The sequence below is a fragment of the Macaca nemestrina genome, chromosome 6 (genome assembly GCF_043159975.1).
Source record: "Macaca nemestrina isolate mMacNem1 chromosome 6, mMacNem.hap1, whole genome shotgun sequence".
Taxonomy (NCBI): domain Eukaryota; kingdom Metazoa; phylum Chordata; class Mammalia; order Primates; family Cercopithecidae; genus Macaca; species Macaca nemestrina.
The window spans coordinates 100,688,349-100,706,493 of record NC_092130.1 but is presented as its reverse complement, the minus strand read 5'-3'; the positions used below and the strand labels follow the sequence as shown (position 1 = coordinate 100,706,493).

Here is an 18,145-nt window from a genome sequence, read left to right as displayed (position 1 = left end):
TTGAGCTAAAAGTGTTCATAGACTAGAACTTAATGGAACGATTCTAGGACAGAAGTTAAGATCTGATTAAAAATTTGTTTATTGTTTATATGGCTTTTAAAAAAATAAGCTTGTTATGCAAAGTAAAAAAAAAAAAAAAAAAAAAGGGCAGGGAGCCTGACGTTTTATAGAGAATGCTACAGTTCTCCAACTTAACTTCTATCAGCCAAGTTAGCAGTAAAGCTTTAACTGTAAGAAGTGTATTGGTTTCTGTTGCTGCTGTAACAAATCACTGTGAGCATATTGGCTTTAAACAACACAGATTTATTATCCGACAGTTCTAGAGATCGAAAGTTTAAATGGGTTGGCAGGGCTTCTAGAGTCTCCTTCTGGAGGCTCTAGGAGAGATTGTGTCCTTGTCTTTTCCAGCTTCTACCAGCCACCTGCATTCCCTAGTTTGTGACCCACTCCTCTATCTTCAAAGCCAGCAGCACAGCATCTTCAAATCTCTCTCCAAACTGCTTCCCTCAACCCATCTCCCTTTCTCAGTGTGACTCTCCTGCCTCCCTCTTTTCCTTCTAGGGACATTTGTATTTACATTGAACCCAACCGTATATATAAAATAATCTCTTTATCTCAAGATCCTTAACACTTGCAAAGCCCCTTGGCATTAAGGTAACATATTCACAGGTTAGGATGAGGACATCTTCAGGGGTGAGGGAATATTATTCTACCGTAAGAAGCTTCCTGCTGTATCCATTGTAGCAACTTTCTCTTTGGTTAAATCACTTCATCCTGTTTGCCTTTGAAAACTTTACCTTCTGAACTAATTGATGTTCTGTGTGAGAAACACGTGAGGGGAGAAGAAAAGGCACACACACAATACCTTTAAGGGTAAACAAGCTTTATCCCACATAAATGGCAATGCAGATATAATAAGCAAATTGATATAATAAGCAAACGATATAATAAGCAGATTGATATAATAAGCAGATTGCAATGGGAAGGGGAGAAGGGAATAGATTTACATTCACAAGACTATGGAGGATTCACCCCCAGACTGGGAAGCAACAGCCTGGGCTCCAGAGTCGGCCACTGATCCATGTACAGACAAGGAGCGGTCTCATGAAGCTTCGGCGCACTCTGGGACCCTAACTCTTTTTGTAACAAGTTGTTTGGCATGAGGCCCAGTCACGAGAGCCCTTTGCGACTGGGCTCAAGGAACACAAAAAAGTCAACCTGTTTTTGTGATTGTCTATTGTTTTTCAATAACTAATGTATAGGAATTGATTGAAATAGAGATTTCTCCGAAACAGTGCTGGATGAATGCCTCAAGGGGCTCACACAACCTGTTCTGGGACTTGGTGACCATTGTTTGTGTCCATATTCAATTGAGTTCAAATTTAATATTTAACTTTTCCTCCACAATTGATTAGAACAGTGGCACCAGAGGCTAGCACAGTGGCTCACACCTGTAATCCCAGCACTTTGAGAGGCCGAGGTGGGCGGATCACTTGAGGTCAGGAGTTTGAGACCAGTCTGGCCAACATAGTGAAACCCCGTCTCTACTAAAAATTCAAAAACAAAATAGCCAGGCGTGGTGGCATGCACCTGTAATCCCAGAGTTACTCAGAAGGCTGAGGCATGAGAATCACATGAACTCAGGAGGCAAAGATTACAGTGAGCCGAGATCATGCCACTGCACTCTAGCCTGAGTAACAGAGTGAGACTCTATCTCAAAAAAACAAAACAAAGCAAAACAAAAACAAGGCTGGGAGCAGTGGCTCAGGCCTGTAATCCCAACACTTTGGGAGGCTGAGGTGGGTGGATCACAAGATCAGGAGATCGAGACCATCCTGGCCAACATGGTGAAACCCCCTGTCTACTAAAAATACAAAAATTAGCTGGGCATGGTGGCGTGCACCTGTAGTCCCAGCTAATTGGGAGGCTGAGGCAGGAGAATTGCTTGAACCCAGGAGCTGAGATTGTACCACTGCACTCCAGCCTAGCAATAGAGTGAGACTCCGTCTCAAAACAAAAACAAAAACAAAAGAACAGTGGTACCAGAGACCTTCCCTTCTCTTGCCTTCGCTGTTTCCCCCTATACTTTATGAAATGTGCTGTGGCCTGAAATTTAAAACATTGCATTTGCTTAACTCAGCCACCTAAAGCTTTTATTTTTTCTTTCAGTCCCTTAAAGTAATAGGATTTAAAGCTTTTAAAAAGAAGTTCTTTATATGAAGCTCTGAGATCAAATGTGAAGTGAACAAGTTGTTTTCTCTGATCCATCATAGGGTTTTTTCTGCATTTTGGATACGTGAGAGTTTTGAACTTCTGCTACATAAAACATCATAGCAATCATACACCCTACAGTTTATGATATAATTAATATGGTAATATATTATCTTCATATATTAAATTCCCAGAAAGATTCTAATAGTCTAAGATTAATATAGCATGTCATTGATGTTTACATCATTTGTCACAAATTCAGCATTTAAGAATGAGTAAGCGTGCACACACATGAGGCTGTGTGTGGCTGTAAGATTCTGTTTCAAATCCTGGCAGGAAAGACTAATGTGTAACTTCAGCTCTGTAGCCTTGAGGAAGTTACATCACCTTCAGAATCTCACTTGGCTCCCAGGTAAACAATGAGTAATTATACAGGTCTCCTGGAGATAGGATGTATACTATCTGATTGTTGTTCACAAAAAGGCATATAAATTCCAAGCATTGCTAGAGATTAAAATTTCACCTCACATAATTCATCTATGCCTTTATAAATCTGCTCTCTGTTTTCAATTAGATGGGATATGCCTCATTATTTCTCATTTAGAACCAGCCATTTGAATGAATTTTATATTCGTTTGAATGAATATAAAATGGTTTGCTTTCAGCCATTTTATATTCATTCAAATATTAGCTTTCTTTTAGTTCTTGAAAGGATTTCTGTTGTCTCCCATTATGCTTATTTTTATAATATATAAAATTTTTTCTTTTCATAATATGTAGAAGTTAAAGTGTTCTATTTAGAAATGTAAAATTCTGTGGATCTATCACATGAGGTGGATGAGGAGACATGCAGCAACCGCCAATTCCTAATAATTGTGCTGGTCAGGGTGCCAGCAGGAAGCTAGTGACACCCTCAAAAGGGGCCGTGGAAAGGAGTTTAATGAAGGGGCTCTTTATAAAGATGTGAAAACTGTTCAGAGAAAGCAATAAGGAATAATAAAGCACCCTGGATCCACCTATGCCTCAAAGAGCAACAGGAGGGACAGGTAGCCAAACCCTGACAAGAGCTGTGGCTGCTGTGGAAGAAGGCCTACGAAATGAGAGCACCCACTTCCAGACCTCTAGCCAGTCAGGGGGAAGGCAGAAGGGAAGCAAGGGAAATAAATATCCCAACCCTCCTTCACTTTGTTCTCTTGCCTTCCTTCCTTTCTTCAAATTTAGCTATACAAGCCAGCGGGCAACAGAGCCAGTTGATGCAGTCCATAGAGAGCCATTCCCTAGCACACAGCAGAGTGGGAAAGAGTGGAGAGTGATCTGGAAGAGCAAACAAAAGATAACTAGTACAGTGGTCTATTGGAAAGAGCATCCCAAATTTACATTGGCCTTTGGGGTTTGGTACATACATACCTGCACCCCCATACTTAGGCCTTGACCCCTTTAGTTCCAAGCACCTTTCTTCTCAGCTCTGCCATTATGGGTCTTAAAGTTGAGCTGGCCACCATGGATGATGCCCAGATCAGCTCACTGCTCTGTGGATAGTAAGACTTGACTAATAAGTTGATGGCTTGGGCACCCTGGGTGATGTTCCCAGGAGGCTGTCTAGGAGGAGCTCTCCCTCACTCTCCCTGTCCTCCTTTTCCAGGTTGGAGCTTCAGCATGGGATCGGCCTACCAGTTTCACAGTTGGCGTGTGTTTGTCATCGTCTGTGCACTCCCCTGTGTCTCCTCCGTGGTGGCCCTCACGTTCATGCCTGAAAGCCCACGATTCTTGTTGGAGGTAACAGTTATTATTGCAGATACTCAGGCAGCCCACCTCTATTGGAAAAAGTTCCATGTTAATTTTAGGAAAGCACATTTGCCTATTTGAGAGGTACATTTTCCCTTCCTATTATGGAATGATGGAGGGTTTGGTTTCATGGAGACCTGCTTTCAACAACCAACATGTTAAAAAGCTGCCTCGTGACTAGAAAACACTCATGTTTCTCCTTAAGCAAATAACTTGACTCAATGGAGAAAACATGATTTATTGTTTTATAGTGAAATTTTACCATCTGGAGATACTATTTCTAGTTATAACCACATTATTTGAACTGCTCAGGTATTCAGTGATACCCAAATAGTCTGTGCGTTCCAATGGGATGTACTGAGATACATTTGCACAATTACACCTCATTTGATCTGACAATGCAAGATGGCTATTGGAAAATCAGGGACAGTAAGTGTGTCACTCCTAGCGCTTCACTGTCCTCTCTCATTTCTTAGGTTGGAAAACATGATGAAGCTTGGATGATTCTGAAGTTAATTCATGACACCAACATGAGAGCCCGGGGTCAGCCTGAGAAGGTCTTCACGGTGAGTCTTCTCCTCAGAGAATCCTCAACACGAGGGATTGGAACATGTTTAATGTCAAGGGAAAAATTGTAAATATTTTAGGCTTTGCAAGTCGTATAGTCTTTGACACAGCTACTCAACTCTGCCATTGTAGTGCAAAAGCAGCCATAGGCAATGTTAAAACAGATGGGATGACTGTGTGTCAATAAAACTTTATTTACAGAGACAGGCGGAGGGCTGTGTTTGGCCCATAGGTTGCCAACCTCGCTTATGCCTATCTAGGACTCAAGGGCTCTGTGGTTGATTAAATGATAACACCAACCCAAGAAATGGGGTTAAGGTGGAAAGACTGCATTTTCATCACAGACTTATTCTCTGACTCAAAGACTCAGTACCCGAGGACAAGAGATTCTTGGTGTAGGGACTGCCAGCTGATTCTCCTTGACCTGCTACCAGAAGAGAGCCAGCCTCTGCAGGACCATTTCCTCCACTCGGCCAGGTCACACCTTTTCAAATGACACTCAGCCCCCACAAAGGTGTACACTCACAGCAGCCCCGTAACATTTTCTCTAAGACGTCCGAGAGACATCTCAGAGAGGTATGCCTCTATTAAGACCACCTTGAGGCCTGTAACAGACCTTGGACTACATAGCAAATTGTAAAATTATTTATTGAAAACAAAAAAAACCACAGTATCGAATAAGTGAGAAAACAATTACACTAAGGATCAAAGCAATGTAACTGAACATAAAACTAATCTCTGGGTTTCCTGATGTATTAGTCCATTTTCACGCTGCTGATAAAGACATACCCAAGACTGGGCAATTTATAAAGGAAAAAGATTTAATTGACTCACAGTTCAGCATGGCTGGGAGGCCTCAGGAAACTTCTGCTCATTGCAGAAGGGGAAGCAAACACGTCCTTCTTCACATGGCAGCAACAAGGAGAAATGCTGAGCAAAAGGAAGAAACCCCCTTGTAAAACCGTCAGATCTCATTGGAACTCACTGACTATCATGAGAACAGCAGCATGGGGGTAACTGTCTCCATGATTCAATTGCCTCCCACTGGGTCCCTCCCACAACACGTGGGGATTATGGGAACTACAATTCAAGATGAGATCTGGGTGGGGACACAGCCAAACCATATCACCTGACAACCAAAGCAAAGGATAAATTTAATAAATTATATCATTATTGATATAAAGCAAATGGCAGTGTATTCGCTTTTCAGGAAAGGCCAATTTTATTTTGTTCTAATTTGTGAAAAGTTTATTCATAGGCCTTATTATAAGGGATATTGAACAATATAATGTACATTATTTTCAATAACACTTCTACATAAAGGCAGACATTTCACACATGGCCATTTCTTAGGTTAATAATTAATCAGAATTTGGTAAAGGAAGGTAGCTATATAGGAAGCCAGAGAAAGGTAATCCAAGAATGTGGCTTCAAGTTGATATAGCTTGACATGAACATAAGGTATAAAAGAATCATAGATAGAGTTCCAAAAATATATATTTCATTTTATTATACATGCATGCACATGGGCACACACATACATAACACACACCCCAGTTTCACATTCTAGCAGCTTCCCATTGCTCTCAGGATAAAGACAGAAACCCTCCCTCTGGACACTAAGGCCCTCCCAGTCTCCTTCCTGCCTGCTGTCTGGTTCCCCTCTCTCTGCAGTTATGTTCATCCCTCAACTCCTCGCACTCGACATTTGACTTACTATACAGCACTGCCACGGTGCTGCTGTTTGCTTTGCATGGAACATTCCTCCATCTCTAGTTACAAAGCTGATTCTCCATGGGGAAAGCCAGTATAAATTAATTTAAATTGGTTGCATGAAATGTTTTGGAAGGAACAATGGTTTAAAATCTTTCGATATATGCAGTCATATAATTAGACTAAAAATGGCCGGGTGTAGTGGCTCACACCTGTAATCCCAGCACTTTGGGAGGCCGAGGTGGGCAGATCACAAGGTCAGGAGATCGAGACCATCCTGGCCAACATGGTGAAAACCCATCTCTGCTAAAAATACAAAAATTAGCTGGGTGTGGTGGCACGTGCCTATAATCCCAGCTACTCAAGAGGCTGAGGCAGGAGAATGGCTTGAACCCAGGAAGCGGAGATTGCAGTGAGCCAAGATGGTGCCACTGCACTCTAGCCTGGCGATAGAGCGAGACTCCGTCTCAAAAAAACAAACAAACAAACAAAAAATAGACTAAAAATGTTTTGTCTACAATAGGTTGGAGGGACCTACCGTAAGATGTAAATGGGAACGTACATAAGATCTTCAGTGGCCTATACATAACATCAATTACAGTTCTTAAAACACACGAAATCACTTCTGATTAAATAGTCCCCTGCTATCTCATTTATTCATTTCATTTTATTTAGGAAATGAATTTTTCATAATGTAAAGATAGACTACAATTTGGCCTCTATCCAAATTATCACAGATTCTTAATTAGCAAAATTTTCTCTGCAGTGTAATGCAGAAATGAAGACAAGTAATGGATATCCTCAATTAAGGCCTGGAAGCTGTTGAGGACTCTTCTTTTGAGTAGATGTATAAGAGAGGGAAAAATTTTTAATTTAAAGGATCATAAGGCTGGAAGAATCTTGAGACATTATCTGGGTATACAACGTCACTTAACTCTTCTCAGCCAGATGAAGAGAAACCCTTTATTGACCAGACCTTCTGAGAAGGTGTCTCTGTAGGGCCTCATTGCCCTACTTACCCGCCTTTTCTTCCAAAAGGGTTGAGTTACCAAGTCCACTAATGGCAATCTGTGTTAATGTTGTTATACGAAGGTTAGAAGAGAATAAGATGGATATACTCCAAAAGTGACTGATAATTTCAAAGTCATTTATATGTGACTTTCAAAAACTTGTTATGTGATTCTCCCATGACAAATTTATCTTTTTATTTTTTAAATCTACAGTACAGCAAAATTGCATGCATTTTCCTAAGGTCTCCTTTTTTTTTTTTTTCCTTTTTCTTTTTGTTTTCTTTTTTTTTTTTTTTTTTGAGACAGGGTCTCATTCTGTTGCCTAGGCTAGACCCTGGCTCAGGTGATCCTCCTGCCTCAGCCTTCCTAGTAACTGGGAATACAGGCATGTGCCACCATACCTGGCTGATTTTTTAATTATTTGTAGATAATTCACAACGGGTCTCCTTATGTTATCCAGGTTGGTCTCAAATTCCTAGGCTCAAGTGATCCTTCTGCCTCAGCCTCCCAAAGAGCTGGAATTACAGATGTGAGTCACCACGCCTGGCCCTCTTAAGGTTTCCTCTGGAGCTCTTCTTCATGTGCCCTTACCTTAAATATTGTTTTCCAAGACTTCATTTTCAGCTAACTTCCATTTTAACCCTATTCACTCTCCTTAGCTGATCTCAGCTGTTTCCTGCATGTCTCCTAATGCACAAATCTCCTGAGCTCCAGACATGCAGGTTGAAGGGCTTTGTGGGCATCCTTCTAGATTACATAGGCCCTTCAAAAATGACATCTTTGGGCAGTGAGGGGTGGGGAAAAATGGCATCTTTAAATCTGAATTTATCACCTAACGAGTCCCCAAGCCTTATCATTGTCCTAAATTTCATCAGCAGCTACCACCAGCACCACCTAAACCTAAAAACTATATTATTTCTTTTAGCTTCGGTACGTCTAAGAAACCATCATGTTCTATTATTCCACCTCCTAAATATCAGTCCACTGCCGTTGATTTGGTGCAGTCCTCCTTATTCACTGCCCTCTGACCTTCTGCTGTCCCTCAGGAATCCCAAGCTCTTTGCAGTTTCCTGGCACACTATTTTCCCTCCTAACTCTGGACATTTGTTTGCACATATTTCTCCCGCTTGGAATGTCCTCCAAGCAGGTTACATGCATGGCAGATAGCGTTATTTCTCTATAAGCCTGCAGTTCCTGAAGTCTCTCTCTCACTTCCAGGTTAAATGGGCTGTTCTGAACAGTATTTCCTTCCCATCTATATAGATCCCCATTGGAGTACTTTTTTTCATTTTGTATGGTAATTGTTTGGAGCCCCATGGCTGCCTATGTTTGCATCCCGCATGGGTGCCAATGAATAAATGAACAAACAAACAAAAAACACCTTTTTTTAATCTAGAGTTTTAAAAACATAATTCCTACATGGATTATTTTGAGCTGACTGCATTTGATTTGGAATTCCATATTTAACCCAGAGATTATTTTTGCTGAGTACAGACATCTTTGTTTACCCGGCCAGAAAGAAGCCACTGCCTACTTGGTATAATTTGAAAGGTGCTGAGGGTCTCCAAGCCACCTCTGTCTCAAACTGGCCTAGGTACCTGTATTCTGCCAATAGAGTTGCCACTTTAGATGTTGGCAGGATGTCCAGAAAAACCTGTTCAAACCTCTGGCAGGGATAATGTGTACACATTTCCATGTCCTCTCAGATTTATCAAAAACAGGTGAATCTCGATTAGCAGGAGAAGGCGGGCCAGGCCCACAAAGGACCCATTCTTCCTTTTTTTCTATTTTCAGGATTCATTCTCTTTGCTTCTCCTGTCTTGTGGTTCTCTTCCTTAGCAAAAAGAGGCTAACTGAAGTCATAGATGCTGCTTTTCATGCTAAACCTCTATCATTTATTTCCCTTACATGGCTGATAAATTCATGTTGATGCTTGCAATCAAAACTCCTTCACTTAATCTTGAATCGTGGCTACCTGTGGGTATTTGCTGACTAGCCACTGCAGGTTAGGCTGTGGGAAAAGGAAGAAAAGGACCAGAAGTGGTGCTCTGAGAATAATGATGGGAATGCTTTCAGAACTACAGTTAAGGGTCAAATTCATCAAATAAATACGTTTCAAAGAAAAAAAAATGTGTACACTCACTTTAGCCCAAGCTAAATAATTCTTAATCCAGAATCTAACTTATCTGGATGTTTAGTCTGCTAATGTGTGTCTCTGTAGTAATGGTTCAGGGAGGGCATTTTGGTTTCACATTATTCTATTACTACTTGCCCTTCCCCCATTTATTTGTGGTTTTCCCTCTCAGTCATTCCTTCTTCAGTTCTTCTAGGTGCTGTTTGGATCCGTATAATTATGCCAATGGTCTCATATATGTATGAAGTGATTACCAAATACCGCCTACTTTTTGCCAGAGTCGGTTTTTGCTCCTGTAAAAACAAACTGTAAGTCTATAATCAGCAACTTCAGAGAAGGTAACTTAGCACTTTGATCTGTTTCTCTCTACAGGTAAACAAAATAAAAACTCCTAAACAAATAGATGAGCTGATTGAAATTGAGAGTGACACAGGAACATGGTATAGGAGGTGTTTTGTTCGGATCCGCACTGAGCTATACGGAGTAAGTAACAAGTCCCATGAAGACCTGCATGTCACTTTATTGCATTTGAGGTTAGTCAGAAGAGGGGTTTGCTGGACCTGCCCTACGAGCGAGGTTCTTTCCTCCTGCCCCTGACACCTGACTCCTGGACCACAGCCAGGTCATTGGATCCCTCTCGACCAGCGTTTAGCCAATACATTCCATCTGGGGAAGATGCAAAGATGGAAAGGGAAAGTGTTAGTTAGGCCAGGAGTCTTGGCAGTGGCAGGGTACCTTCAAGTCTTGAGTCGCTTTGTCCATTGGCATCCAGGAAGCTGAAGAATGAAAATTCCAATTACCTTTAGCTTTTACATTTTAAGGTGAAATGAATTCAACCCAATGACAACTCAGCTTTTTTTATAATTTGGTGGAAGGGGTTGGGGAGTGGGGTTGACTAAGTAACTGCATGAGAAAACTAACTCTCTAATATTTCACAGATTTGGTTGACTTTTATGAGATGTTTCAACTACCCAGTCAGGGATAATACAATAAAGCTTACGATTGTTTGGTTCACCCTGTCCTTTGGGTAAGTGATATTTAAATTCTTGGCAAGCAAAATTGTTCAGTGTCCACATTGTAACTCCCAGCCATGCTGCTTTCTTTTCTTATATTGCTTGATGCTGTTAACCTGCTAAGGAAGAAATTTTTTTTCAGCTTAGGTTTGCTGAGATTTGTGGTTGTTATAAACCAGTTATTTTATTTGTTTTGTCATAAAGCCAAGGTAGCAAAACCAATTGTATCTGCAAAATCCAGTAAGGCCCTGGATGATTTGCCCCATGACTTCTCTGTCGTGTCCTCCTTTGCCCAGTCCCAGCCATACCAGCCTCTCTGCTCTTCTTCGAACATTCTAGAACAGTTCCCATCTCGGGCCTTTGCAGTGTTCCTCTGCCTGAGTTGCTTTCCCCTCCAGACATCTGCCCAGTTCATTTCTTTACCCTCTTCAACTCTTTCCTATATGTTACCTTCTCAGTGATGTCATCCTCTCTTTTAAAAAAATTGCAGCCCCTCCACACTCCCTATCCCCTTCTCAGCTCTACTTTACCCCACAGCACTTTCTACCTTCTAATATGCAAAATGCTCCTTTATTCTGTATAAAGAGTAAAGTTCTGGCTTCCCTCTCTGGAAGTTCCATGAGAACAGGAATTTTTAACTGCCTTGTTCAAAGCTGAGTGTGGTGCCATGCGCCTATATTCCAAGCTATTCTGGAAGCTGAGGTGAAGGATTGCTTGAGCCCAGGAGCTGGAGGGTTACGTGTGTTATAATCACACCTGTGAATAGCCACTGCCCTCTAGCCTGGACAACATACCAAGACCCCATCTCTAAAACATAATAATAATTTTGTTTATGTCTTATTCACTAATGTATATTCCTGGCACACAATAGCAGCTCAGTAAATAGTTGCTGCCAAATGAATAAAACTGCCATATATGTGTTCTAAGAAAAGAGGAAATAGGGAGAAAATATCAAGATTTTATTTGCTAATCGCTGACATAGTCACTTTAGAATGTGTATGTACAACTCTCTTGTTGCCTAATTTGCTGTTTAGAAAAGAAGTAGATAATACCCTACACTTTCAGGTCAGCAGGATCTCAGTACCTTATAGAGCCTAACATTTATGTTGCAAGTTTCATCTCTTAACATCCCTAAATCAAACCAGGCAAGTGATCAAAGATGACCACTCTTTCTCAGTGCCGGAGGAGGTGGAATATGGAGAAAGAAGGAAGCTGGGGGTCAGGAGACCTAGCAGCCCATTCTGCTGGGTGGTTTGGCTGGCTTGTGACTTGCAGACATTGCTTAGTCTCAGTTCCTCATTTCTAAATTAAGAGGGTTGACTTAGAATATGTAAAGTAAATCCCACCCAAGCTCTAGAAAATCCGTTAATCTCTGAAGGAAGGGAAGGCTGAAAATTAACCTATATTAAGTGCTTACTCTGTACCTAAGCAAGGGGTTAAGGACAAAGAAGACAAAGATAAGCAAGAAGGAAGTCCTGCTGTCAAGGTGTAAAGAGTAATCATCATTATCTGGTTTGTTTATTTTGTTTACTAATTCATTATTGATCATATTTTAAGCTTTATGATTTATTTTACTGCTATATCCCTGGAACATTAATAGTGCCTAGTATTTTTTTTTCTTTTTTTTTTTTTTTGAGACGGAGTCTCGCTCTGTCACCCAGGCTGGAGTGCAGTGGCCAGATCTCAGCTCACTGCAAGCTCCGCCTCCCGGGTTCACGCCATTCTCCCGCCTCAGCCTCCCGAGTAGCTGGGACTACAGGCGCCTGCCACCTCGCCCGGCTAAGTTTTTGTATTTTTTTTTTAGTAGAGACGGGGTTTCACTGTGTTAGCCAGGATGGTCTCGATCTCCTGACCTCGTGATCCGCCCGTCTCGGCCTCCCAAAGTGCTGGGATTACAGGCTTGAGCCACCGCGCCCGGCCAGTGCCTAGTATTTAGTGCATGTTCAGTAAATGTTTGCTAAATAAATGACAAATTAACCGAAAGCCCTCCAACATCGTTGATAATGGACATTCTAGGGTAATGTGCCCTCCTCATTGTTGCCATTTCAAGGTTTGTATGTGACTAGAGAACAATGCCATAAATGTTGTATCCCTAAGTCATTTCTTCCTCAATAACTACCCTCACACCCCCACAGTCATTACTATGAAGAAAAGGGGTGGAAATCCTGAGGCACAGATGTTTCTGGAATCCTAATGACAATGATGATAAAAACGACTCATACTGTCTTCTGAGCACTTTCTATGTGCTAGATATTTGACATCCCATTTAAACTGAGCAACCACCCAGGAAGGTGGATATTCCCATCATTCCAATAGTAGAGATGGGCAACTGAGGGTTAGATAACTGGCCCAAGTTTAGGCAGCTAGTAAGCAACAAGACCAGTATTCAAACCCAGCCTGTCCTCCTGCAAAGGCTATGCCCATTCCCACTTCTTTCCTTGTGTCCCTTTGTCACTGGGGATAAACTAGAGCAGTGGTTCTCAAACTTGAATGTGCATCCGAAGAATCCCTGGAGGACTCCCCTGCCAGAGTTTTTAATTAATCAGGTTTCACTGGAACCTGGGTTTGTGGGGGATGATGATCCTGCTGGTCCGGGGACCTTACCTTGGGAGGTACTACTTCAGAGCAGCACTGTGCAATAGAGATATCATGTGAACCACAGATGTTCATTTCAGATTTTCTGGTAGCCATACACACACACACACACACACACACACACACACACACACACACACAGTAAAAGGAAATAGATAAAATTAATTTTAATGCTACATTTTGTTTCATTCATTCTCTCTTTCCCTTTTTTTTTTTTTTTAGACGGAGTCTCACTCCGTTGCCAGGCTGGAGTGCATTGGCGCGAACTCAGCTCACTGCAACCTCCGACACCCTGGTTCAAGCGATTCTCTTGCCTCAGCTTCCTGAGAAGCTGGGATTACAGGCATGCACCACCACGCCTGGCTAATTTTTGTATTTTTGGTAGAGGTAGGGTTTCACCATATTGACCAGGCTGGTCTCGATCTCCTGACCTCGTGATCCACCTGCCTTGGCCTCCCAAAGTGTTGGGATTACAGGCATGAGACATCGTCATTTCAACCTATGATCAGTATAAAAATTATTAGCAAATATTTTTACATTCTTTTTTCCGTAAGTCTTCAAAATCCTGTGGTATTTTATATTTATAGTATATGTTAGTTTGAACTAGCCACATCTCAACTGCTTGGTAGGCACACGTGGTTGGTGGCTTCTGTATTGAACAGCACAGCAGCATGACACAGCTGTTAGAATAACACATTAGAGGTCAAGAGGCAGAAAGGGGAAATAACTTGGAATCTCTGAGAATAACACGAATGTCCTTTTCACAGCCTCGAACTACCTTGGGAACTGGCACTCTACCCCCAGGATAGCAGTATCACAGCAGTGTAGCAACCAAGAAAGATTCCCCATTAGCAAAAGAGGTCATTCTTTAAGAGCTCTCACCATGCTTGGATCCCAGGAGTTTGTACCACCAGACTAGGAGGGAGAGTTTCTCAGAGCAGCCTGGAATGATGAGAAAGATATTGGGGCCAGGATGCCAGGTGTCTTACTCCATTTCTGCCGCTATAGCAAAATACCACACCAGGTAATTTGTAAATGATAGAAATTTTATGTTTCACAGTCCTGAAGGCTGGAAGTCCAAGATCAAGCTGCTGGCAGATTCAGTGTGTAGTAAGGCACAGTCTCTGCTTCCAAGATGGCAGCTTGTCGCTGAGTCCTCAAGAGGGGACAAATACTGTGTCCTCATGTGGTAGAAGGGATGGAAGGGGAAAAGTGAGGGAGGCAGCACCCTCACACCTCTTTTTCTAAGGACGTTAATCTCATTCATGAGGTCTCTGCCCTCATAACTTAATCACTTCCTAAAGCCCCCACCTCTAATACTATTATATTGGGGTTTTAGTTCCAACACATGAGTTTTGGGAGGACATATTCAGACCAGGCACCATGTATGAGCATAGGATGGGATGCTTTCTGCATGTCTCTTCCCAAAGGAAGGGTTTAGGGATTACATACCTGGGGTTCTCCAGCTAACCCTAGGCCATCTCTCAAGCTTGATTTTTGCAGATTAATGTTGGGGGAGAGGGACACATGGATTGCTGTATGATGAATTACTCATAATATTATAGGGAGCCAGCCATTCTCCAGGAACTATTACCACTGTGAAAACACCAGGGAGGTGCTCATTGCCTCTGGCATGCTAGCGCCTTTACAAACTCACATTTCTTTGTCTTCACAGGTACTATGGATTATCTGTTTGGTTTCCTGATGTCATTAAACATCTGCAGTCCGACGAATATGCATTGCTAACCAGAAATGTGCAGAGAGATAAATATGCAAATTTCAGTATTAACTTTACAATGGAAAATCAGATTCATACTGGAATGGAATACGACAATGGCAGGTCTAGAAACTTGAAATAATTTAATTTGCTACCTATCCACAAAAACATTTCTTCTTAGCCTTCCCTGCACTGAAACAGGCATCGTTTTTTGTTTGTTTGTTTGTTTTAGTTTGTGCATTTAGTCATTTTCATGGTGAATTTCAATACTTCCAAATAGGCTTTAAATAAAAGGTACAAGTGTATCCATTATTTCACTTAAAACTATTTTTTGCAGCTAAGTTGCTTCATATTTATTAAGTAGTGGACTTGACTAGCGTGGAAAGAAAATTTAGAGCAATGTTGGAGAACAACAAAAATAATGGAAGGAAGAGAAGAGTGAAGAGTATGGGAAAATAAGACAGGCTATAGGATTATTTAATTCACAGAAGAAACCTGAAATGTGATTATATGAGTCTTCTATTCCCGAGAAACAGAGCCACTTTTCAGAATTCACTCTTCCCAATATGCTGAATCCAGAATTGAGGTCAAATTGCATCAGGAAGAGTTTCAATTAGAGAATAGGAATCATTCCCTGAAGTAAAGGGCTTTGAAAGATAGAAGGGTCTCCTTTATGGGATCTGAAATATTTCTTGATGACGAGAGAGAACCAACTCAGGGAGGTGGTCCTGGGTCATTCTTTTAGACAGGGAAAAGAGTAGACCAAGTACTTGTTTATATCCAAGTATTTTTGTTGCCTGAACAAATAATTGCCAGTGTAAGTTCATGATAGTTTGCATCATTCTTAGGAAATTGTCCCGATTTCAAAAGTGATAAAAGTAAAACTCTAAAATAATCAAAGTTCCCCAGAGCAAAAAGCAGTTCAGAAAGATGAAAAAGAAATCAGTGGGATGCTTATGATCTGTGTAATGGAAAAGAGGGTTACCAACTAGGAGGTAATTGTTCAAATTAGCAATTCAATGAAGGAACTAATCATAATCCAAGCCAAGTAGGATCACCTTCACTGTCCCACATAAAATACTGACTTGAATCTGCACTTACATTTCACAGAAAGCTTAGCGTCAAGTCCTCTGTGATGCCAGCGTGAAAACTGACTTTCAAAAGTATTGTTACTCCATTAGAAATTTCTAATATCTGTTTGTGTCTCTGACAGTCATATTTTTAGTAATATATGTTAAAGTTCTAAACTGGATATTCAGTCACTGCTTAGAACTTTTTTACATTAACAATATAATGATTACTAATTTTAATAGTATTACAATTTTTGCAAAACACTTATGTTACACATTTATTTTAAAAGATCATAGAAACAATTTTTTTCTCCTTCAGGAAAATTTGAAATACCATTAACAGATTCATTTCTTTAAAAATAGCTTTTTTATTCAGCATCATAAAATGGCAACTCTTTATGTACTAATATGGAATAACCTCCAAGGTAGACTAGAAGGAGATAAAGCAGGTGTACTTTAGAAACAGAATGCTCCTGGAAGAGCACACAAGAAACTGACAACAATGGTTATTCTGGGCAGAGGAACTTGTGGCCTGGGGATGGATGGGTAAAGACTGACTTTTTCTGCATTCAACCTTTCGAATTGTGCACTGTGTGTACTCTCTGAATTATCCATTCAAAAAATAAAACTGATTCATTCCTTTTTCCAAATTCAGTTCCATGACAGAAAAATTGATAACTTTTTAAAGCTATGCCATTATTTAGCCTCTTTTGGTGCATTTAGATGTTTTTACTCTGGGTCTCTGGAGTGGGGATTGAAACAAGATCATTATTATTTTTTCCAGGTAATGTACCATGGACAATGATTTTTTTTAAGCTGATTGGTCTGTCAGGCCACAGTGCATTGTGAACCAACACATGTAATTGGGTATTAGGGAGAGAATAATTTTGAAAGTACTCAATAGTTAGTAAATTGCTTTTAAATCAACCTACTTACCTAGAAGGATCAGTCCCTTTCTGCCCCTAATAAGAGTGGTATTGACATAATAACTCCTTCCCCAGGAGAACAAGGATTATCCTCTCAGTGACTGGATCAGTCCCTTTCTGCCCCTAATAAGATTGGTATTGACATAATAACTCCTTCCCCAGGAGAACAAGCATTTTCTTCTCAGTGACTGGCTAAGTGTACGTTCATAGTCTCTTAAAAAAGTACCAAGACACATTAATGAATATTTATCTGTGTTTGCTGGGAGTCCTTATCAATGCTGATAAGGCCTGGATCATGGACTCTTCTAAGATGTTATGATCATTATGACTGTTACCGTCTTTACCACATAGAATTCCCCCTTATAACACCCATGAAACCTGAACAGGTTTATGTACTAATATGGAATAACCTCCAAGGTAGACTAGAAGGAGATAAAGCAGGTGTACTTTAGAAACAGAATGCTCCTGGAAGAGCACACAAGAAACTGACAACAATGGTTATTCTGGGCAGAGGAACTTGTGGCCTGGGGATGGATGGGTAAAGAAAGAAACCTGAACAGGTTTCATCATTCTTCATGTTTCCAAAAATGAGCAGAGTTCTCATAATTCTGTTTGGTTGAAGGGACTATCTGTTGGCTGTAAGAAGAAAAATTATCCTGGAAATGAGTGTCACCTATGAGTTTCTTCAACCCCAAGTCTGTTATTCTTCATATAAATGAAACAGAATTCTCATGCTGTCTCTTTGGGATAATTGGAGATCCCTACACTAGAATGAAGAAGACTGGATTTTCAGCTAGGGAAAAATAATTTTATTAAAAGATCGGGTAGGAGGTCATCCTTAAGTTAGAGGCATTAACCCCAAATAGAGAATATTCAAATAAAGATATATGTGAAGAGACAATAGGATTAAAACCTAAAGAACAGCCCCAGGTAATCCCCAAAGTATCTTCAGTTGCATATCCCACAAAACTTTTTACCAACATTGCAAAAAGGTAAGGGAAGTTAGGAGTGTCATCTCTTTATTGGTAAGCAGCAAGATAGGCAAAGGTCAGCCTGGATAAGGAAAAGGGGAAAAAGCAGAGAGCTAAGAAAATCCAGAAGTCTGTGTTCTTTATAATTAAGACAGTGGGGCATTCCATCTCTAAAACTGTTTGACTTAGCTTTGAACTTTGATGGACACAGTCATTGATATGAATTTTTCTGTGTGTTGGGCAGATTCATAGGGGTCAAGTTCAAATCTGTAACTTTCAAAGACTCTGTTTTTAAGTCCTGCACCTTTGAGGATGTGACTTCACTCAACACCTACTTCAAGAACTGCACATTTATTGATACTGTTTTTGACAACACAGGTAAGTGTGCTGCTTAGTACTGCCTCTACCTGAGGCCTCGTCAAAGGGCCCACTG

General features: G+C 40.8%; 1 protein-coding gene across 4 annotated transcripts in view; it reads left to right on the top strand.

Moving 5' to 3' along the window:
• Nucleotides 1-18,145, top strand: part of LOC105475122 (synaptic vesicle glycoprotein 2C) — a 270,506-nt gene that overhangs the window by 195,280 nt on the left and 57,081 nt on the right. For all 4 annotated transcript variants that reach the window (XM_011730131.2, XM_011730129.3, XM_024790743.2 and 1 more), the window contains exons 5-10: nt 3,854-3,987; nt 4,473-4,562; nt 9,793-9,903; nt 10,359-10,447; nt 14,704-14,868; nt 17,957-18,090. In XM_011730131.2, coding sequence (XP_011728433.2) covers nt 3,854-3,987; nt 4,473-4,562; nt 9,793-9,903; nt 10,359-10,447; nt 14,704-14,868; nt 17,957-18,090 — 723 coding nt within the window. The remainder of the gene's footprint in view (nt 1-3,853; nt 3,988-4,472; nt 4,563-9,792; nt 9,904-10,358; nt 10,448-14,703; nt 14,869-17,956; nt 18,091-18,145) is intronic.